At 39.3% G+C, this 7,821-nt stretch overlaps 1 protein-coding gene across 1 annotated transcript in view; it reads left to right on the top strand.

Moving 5' to 3' along the window:
* Positions 1 to 483: 483 nt before the first annotated feature.
* Positions 484 to 7,821, top strand: part of Mroh2b (maestro heat like repeat family member 2B) — a 75,290-nt gene continuing 67,952 nt past the window's right edge. Inside the window, 5 exon segments of the mRNA XM_004848578.2 lie at positions 484 to 543; positions 2,729 to 2,849; positions 3,728 to 3,877; positions 4,547 to 4,645; positions 6,141 to 6,295. Of these exon segments, the coding sequence (XP_004848635.1) occupies positions 484 to 543; positions 2,729 to 2,849; positions 3,728 to 3,877; positions 4,547 to 4,645; positions 6,141 to 6,295 (585 nt within the window).

Below are 7,821 nucleotides of genomic sequence, written 5' to 3'. Positions count from 1 at the left end.
AGTAAGGGATTTAGCCAGGTGTGGTGGCACATGCCTATTCCAGCACTTGGGAGGGTGAGGCACCTTGAGTTCAAGACCAGCCTGGGCTACATAAAGAAACCTGTCACAAAAGAAAACAAAAACAGAAAGATAAGAGTAAGGGATTCAGCCACTGACTCTTAGAGTCAACCCTCACTAGAGAAGATACACAAGGCAATGTCCACTTGATTGGAGGGACATATAGGAATCTAGCATCTTTTACCTCCCCTTCTCCATTGAATTCAGGTCTCAAAACAGCTACTGAGCATCTTCTGGTTCCAAGTATATCAGGGATATGAAATATGAATAACACAATTTTTGCCATCAAAGACCAAGCAGTCAAGGAGAGAAAGGATAAGGAGTGGGGCCAGAGAGCGTGGGAACTATCCATGACCACTGCGAAGTAATTAGCAGGAGGGTATTTTGATGGATATTTTCATTCTCCTTTTTCTGTGCATTTTAGAAATGTTTGGAGATATTAACGTCACTCTTGGGATACTGAACAAAGAAGATGTGATCAGCAAGGTAGGGCAAATAATGGAAAACTATTGTTCCCTTTCAGTTTTTCCAGTCTAGTGGTTGTAACATTTCATACACATTCTTCTTTGCCTCAACCTGCTCCTTTATCCACTGGTTCTTAAATGGCGTTAGATTTTTCAGAAAATTCAGTTGTAAAATGTAATGATGATGGCACTGAAACAACCATGGTGTCCACTTCTAGAGGCTAGCAAATGATACTTTTGTTCAGAACCCTATACACAAAGATATGGAAAGAAGGAGATGTCAGACTTACTGCCACTTGGGTTAGAGTTCCCTCCTTTGTAATTTGAGGGTTCCTATGAAAATCCCTAAATGTTTCCTATACTCACCTACCGTGCAATTTCACTAGAAAATTTCTCTGAAAATTGAAGGCTTTTCAGACTTCAGCAACCAAAATAAGAACCTTCCATTAAACACTTATCTAAGAAAGGAAGTGCTAAATGTTTTCAAACAATGGTGCATTAAATAATACTGTCTCCTCACAATAACTGGATGAGGTAGGTACTATTTCCATTTGACAGCTGAGACAAATGAAACACAGAGAAGTTATAAGACTTGCCCAAATAGGAACAGCAGGACTATGTCCAAATGCAAGACAATCTAATTCCAACAAACACTCCTAATGGCTGTTCACTGTCGCCCCCTCTGAAGGGTGGAGCGTTTACCTTTATCTCATTTTTTTTTGGTACCGAGGATCAAACTTGGGTTATCGAACTTGGATCCTTGCACTTGCAAGGCAGGCGGTGGAACCACTGAGCTAAACCCTCAGCCCACCTTTATCTCTTAATTCAGTGGTTCTCAACCCTCACTGTGCATTACAATCCCTTGGAGAGTTTTCGGGAAACACTGACTGCCAGGTCCCAGGGCCAGGGATTCTGGTTGATCAATCTGTGATGAAACTGGACGTTTACAGCTCACAGAAATGATCCTCACATTTAGGTATAGTTGACAATTATTATACTGATCTCTTAGTAGGAATTAACTTTCGCACACAGCACTGTTCCTCAAACACTGAGAAGTGCTTGGGAATGATCTCTGGACTCCAGAAGTACTGACGGAGAATTTCTGAAGAAGTGACTAAAGCATATGTATTATAAACAAGCACCTAAAGTTATTTTTATGGGGGGTCATGTTAAGAAATGGAAAGAGCCAAAGCAATGAAGTTAAGGTATCACTTGAGATACAGACAGTTGAGTTCAAAGGGCAGCATCGCCATTTCATACCACATTAAGCTCTGTGTGACTCAATTTCCTCGTTTATAAAGAAAGCATATTAATGGCACCTAACACACAGGCTTCCTGTGAGCATAAGTGAAACACTGCAAGCACAGGGCCTGGCTCGGTTCCAGGAAACTGGTAAAGGGCCTCATAAGTGTGAGACTTGCTGAGAAAACAGGCCTAGAAGGTAGAGAAAAGATATGGAGCAGGAGCAAAAACTCAGAGCCTGTTAGGCAAGCTCTGAAAGTACTTACAAGGAAGAAAGCAATGATAAGCTATTCCTTAGTTTCACATTTTCCAAGGGCCAAGGAGTAGTGCAAAGGAGGCTACTTCATACCCTGAACACTAGAACTGTACCCAGAGGTACATACTTGAGGCTGCAAAGGTTTCAGAACATTGGTGTCTCTTGCATCTTGCCGAGGATGTCACCCCCTAATTTAGGGGAACCCACTCACGAGTATCTGGTGAAGCCACATGATTCCAAAACAGGATTCACCACTTTCTCTCAGCAGAGCATGAATGAAACAAGGGCCTGCTCCTCTCCCTGGGATCCAGTTTCGCAGGGGAGCAGCCTCTTTGGGAGTCACAGTGTGCTTCCTGGTGCCATTCTCACCCAGCCCACCCCCCACCCCCGTAGAAGGGAAGCAATTAGGATGACAGGCACTTCCATTCCCCTGAGAGCTCTGCACCAGTGACTATCAAAAGATTTTGATACATTGGGTAGCCTGTCCCTGCCTTCAATTAGATCTTGCCATAGAAATGCAACAAGCTAAAATAATTGTGAGAATTAATTTTTCTTCACATATAAACTTTTTGACTCTTAAAAATGTACATTATATTCAAGAAATTTGAATTAAGTTAAATATATTGTGTAGTTTGTGTTATCTATTTGGACTTCACCCGATTTCTTTATTTTTGCAACCCAAAAACCTGTCTACTTTCTACTTTCACAGGAAGACATTTACAGTCATCTCACTTCAGTTATTCAGAATACTGACATTTTGGGTGATGCAATTGTCCAACGGCTGATTCATTACACTTCTAAGGATATGAAAGATGAAAAGGTAAGTTTGGTTTTTGGTGGTGAGTCAGCATAGAGCCAGCAACAAGATCTTTAAGTGAACTGCCTACATTTATGAGGGTGCACAAAAGCTTTTTCTACATCTCTCCCAAAAGCATCAAAGACTTATTGGTTCTTTGTGGTAACTCCAATACAGTTACAATGCCTGTTGTTTACCCCTTCACAGTTAAGGAAACTGAGGCAAATCTAAGACTAGAGTAATATCACCCACCTTCACTTTAGATGAAGATGCTGCTCATAGATGATGTCTTTTAAAGTAGCAGAGTTATCATTTGACAGAACAAGTTATTAGATCTCAGTTTTCTTTGCTCTTGTGACTTCTTTTTATATCCCTCTTGTACTATCTTATCTTTTTCAAATCTAAACTCATTAATTCATTCCATTCTACATTGGGAGCCCTTTGATCCTTTTACAAGTTCACTTTTTTAATATTTTGTCCTGGTCTTTTTATTCTCCTCAGCAGCAAGGTTGTTCAAATTTACCTTGCTTATATATATAATCAAACTAAGATAACATCAAATCCAACTCTCAGCCCCTGTCCCATTTCCTTCCACCATCCTCCTCTATTTTCCACCCACACTAATTCTGATCACTTGAACACAAAATGCAAATCCTGTGTTCGTGGTATCTGATCAATCTACTGACCCCGAGTTTATAAGAACCCTATTGAAACTGTTTTTAAAGCATATTAAAATTGCTTCTGCTTTTCCAGCTATCGCCAATTACCTCAGGATCTTTTACCATGGATTTATAACAGCCTATTTTCCCTCTATTCCAAATACAGAGGAACTTACAATATTACCTAAACTATTTCCCCTCTATTGACCCCCTCTGTTCTTCTCTGGTTGTTATTATTTTTCTTTTCTTTTTTTCCTCAGATTCCTAGCTGGTGAGGTTTTGGTGTCTCTGGCTGCACATGATTTCAATTCTGTGATGTCCGAAGTACAAAGCAACTTCAGGATCCTAGAGCTACCAAACGAATTCATTGTGCTTGCCCTGGCTGAACTGGCAAGCAGTTATGGTATAAAGGGAATACTCTGTTTCCCCTGGGAAACACCCACACCTAATTAATTGTCTAAAACCCAAATGAGAGCAAATGGCAGAAGGGAAAATATCTCCGTCTACTGCTGAACTAAAGAATTAACAGAGGGATGTGGACAACCATTTATAAACAAGATGAGCCTGCTGACCAGCCACTAGTCCAGACTGCACTGAATTTGGCCTGTCTCCCACCCTCACCTTCCTTCATCGGGCTTTGTATTTACAGAAGCACATTTTCCACAAGGCATATTCTGCAAACCACTGAATACTTACCTGAAGAAACATTTTCCTACCACGTGTTTCTACACTACTTTAACAGACATTATTGAGCATCTGCTACATTGCAAGGCCTTGAGTGTAGGGCAAGCTTGGGGGAGAGGGGCTGGGGCTAAAAATAATTACCCAGGTAAACAATTGCCACTAAACAACAGGTACAGGTGGCTGTATAGCTAGTGCCTTCTCTCAGACTAACCATTCCTTGGCATTAAAGTGGGGGAAAGGAGATAGAAAATACCTTTCTACCGTACCTCACCTGCCTCTTCTATTTGACATTAACATGCTTATTGTGGGTGCAAGGAAAAATAATCACAGAACTCCCAGGGGAAGGTGAATAATGCCTTTCTCCTCTCCTCTCCTGCCCCTCACGCAGTGTCCCAGAGTATCCCCTTCATGATGATGACCCTGCTCACCATGCAGACCATGCTCAGGCTGGCCGAAGATGAGAGGATGAAGCAAACATTTTGCCTCGGTGGGTGTCACTGTGAGTCCCTCTTCTCATCTTACAAACAACTTACTTTTTTCCTTTTTATTTCAATCTTCCCTTTTCTAATAATAATAGCTTCCATTTATCAAGTGCCTATCATACAGAAAGCACTTTGCACGAGTTACTTCACTCAGCTCTCACAACAATTCTCCAAGGTTAGCATTGTCTCCCCACTTTGTGGATGAGAAACTAAGTCATGAAAATTCATGCTTTTCCCACAATGGTGACACAGTCAGTGGCATGTTCAGGTGGCATTGAAATGCAGGCCTCCATGGTGAGGACTGCCCTGATTGCTCTTTCTACTGCCTTACACGGCCTCCAATCCCACTACCCTTCTTCTTAAATTTGACACTTTCCTCACAGTGATTATGAAGTTTGCCAGCTATTAGCAGTAAGTTAAATTTTGATATCTGATCATAATACAATATGTAATAAAGAAAAGTAACGAAAGTAATGAAAATCCAAGTAATCATGAAATCATGAAAGCTAGCCAAGCAAACTGTGGTAACAAATCCCCTCTACCCCAAATTGAAATGCACGTACCAGAATCAAGAGTCTACAAAGAACACATCCTGAAATTCCTAGGGAAATACATGTGTGGTGCAGAGCAAGGCTTCTTGGACAGGTGTGGGAACCTGGAGTTTCATTCCTGTGCAGTCACTGAGCCCCCAGTGACTTCCCCCAATTGCCTCTAAAAACATCAGAGGTAACTATTAGGATCCCGTCACTTCTTACGTCCCCTTGCACTGCTGTTTCATAATACTTTAACGCCTATACTGGTAGAAATATCTCCTTTACCTTCAACAAAGCAACTTTCATTCTATTTTGCACTTTTCCTCTCATTCTGTCCACAATTAAGGTTAACTTTTTTTATGTTGTGAGAATTTATTATATGTCTGGAACTGCTCTGAGTATTTAAGATTATTTCAATTAACCTTTGCAAGTGGGTAACATTTCCCATTATTTCATAGGTATGAAAATTGAGACTTGGGCTAAACAATCTATCAGATAACTAGAACATGGCAGAGTTAAGCAAGTCAACTATGACAGTCCATTCAAGGACTTAAGTAATTACACTGGATTTCTTTATTCTATATCAGTGGTAGCGAACCTATGGCTTGAATGCTGCAGCAGGTCATTTATATCATTGAAAGCTCTTAAAAAGTTTGTCATCATTACTGGTCTATATTTTGCTTTTTGATATTTTCATTATCTCTACTTACATATCACAGCTAACACCATGTTCTTGCAAGTAAATGTTGAGCCTCTCCAATTGTGTACAGCAGTATCTCTTAATGGTTTTAATTTGTATTTTAGTGACTTGGCTGAACACTTTTTAGATGTTTATTTGGTACAGTTGTAAGATTGTACAGTTGGATAGGAGCTATGATACATTTGCTAATCATCAGTGCTCTCACATTATCTTATGCTTATGAACTTTATATTTTTCTTAGTCTATGATTGTATTTTTTAAATGCAGCCCTTGAGAAGTTCAGCAAAGCCATTTACAAGTATGTCAACCACTGGAGAGATTTTCCCTATCCCAGATTGAATGCCAGCCGACTCTCTGATAAAATCTTCATGCTGTTTCAGTACATAATGGAGAAATGGGCCCCTGCAGCCTCGCACATAAATGTGAGTGTAGTCTTAGGAAGCCCAGCGGGATTTTTATCCATGCTGGTTACACCCTGTTTAGTCCAAGTTGAAATCGCGTCACAGTCAGGTCTCTGTGGGAAGTGTAACACTTAACTACCTTCTCTCATTTTCTTTTCTCCTCTTTGAGTCATTAAGGTATTTACGTTTTTAAATAGCTTAGAGTAGTTTAACTGTTAGTCAGCATGAAACTTTTTGAAATTTTGCTTCTTTTTGTGACACGACAATCAGTTCATTTCTTTTGGACATTATTGGTTACTTTTTGATGCTTTTCATATCTTGCAATTTTTCCATCTATTTCAAATCAGTATTTATTCATTCTTTCAGCTTATATTTATTGAATCCCCATGGCATGCTGCATACTACTCCAGATGCTGTAGATACAAGTATTAAACAAACCAAAATCTCACTCTTACAAAACTGATATTTCAGTGTGTGAAGAAAGCAAATAGGTAAAATAATAAGAATGTTCATAATTTCATATCTTACATCATAACCTATACTTGACCTGAGTCACTAGCTGAGAAAAACAACAAGTCACAGAATTTCTGGTGTTTATGGATATTATGATTAAACAAAATAACATCTAAAGAATATGCTAGGCTGTGTCAGAATACTGCAATGTCTTATAGAGAATAAATTACAAAGTGCATTCACATATATTATAGTATCCTTATCTTGTTTGTTTGCTATAATTTTGAAGTAGAATAAATTATATCAGATTTATGTCATTTTATTGCTGTATTATAAAAAGTTTAACATTGAATTAGTTCTGCAGGTCACTTTCTTTTCTATACTTTAAGCCATTAAGGTATTTATTTCTTAGCATTCTGGGGTTGTTAATGTTTTAGCAGAATATCTTACAAGAATTTTTTCTTTTTTAACTCTATTTTATTTTTGATGATAAAAAATAATGAGTTGCATTTTGGCAGATTTGTACATGCACATAACATATTTTGATCATTTTCACCTCTCCCCTGCCCCGCTTGTCTAAAGTCTTTTCTACAAGGCCCTAGAAAACAAATCCAGCATCCATTTGACAGTTACCCTCTTAGCTTCCCACAAGAAAAGCCAAGCAAGCAAAGATGAAGGTGATGAAGTGGTTAAGGTAGCACAGGGAGGAAAAATCTGTCTCCCAGTAGTGGAAAGGCTGCAGCCTTGGACCTGAGCATGTAGCGCATGAGGCTGCTCCCTATAGGGAGGGTGTGTGCCCTAAAGAGGGAATTAACACCTTAACACCACAGAAGCATAGGCTGGATATGAGAAAGCATGTGCACTTGAGTGAGTGCAGTGGAAGGAGAAAAGAAAGGAGACACAAGGCACACAGAAATGAAACCAGAAGAATGGTCTTGGCCACCTAACAATGGGACTTGAATGTTATACAGAAGTTTAGACTTTCGTAAAATATGAGAAACCTTGAAGCTTTTAGCAAGACTTTGAATATACTAGAAAAATCATTGTAATGTTAACATCTAAAATGGGATCAGTATAGGATGAGTTAAGGCAAG

This window comes from Heterocephalus glaber, unplaced genomic scaffold (assembly GCF_053883595.1).
Source record: "Heterocephalus glaber isolate CG9 unplaced genomic scaffold, H.glaber_assembly_v1.0 deba00001538, whole genome shotgun sequence".
NCBI classification, from domain to species: Eukaryota; Metazoa; Chordata; class Mammalia; order Rodentia; family Bathyergidae; genus Heterocephalus; species Heterocephalus glaber.
This window is presented reverse-complemented; position numbering and strand designations above follow the sequence as displayed.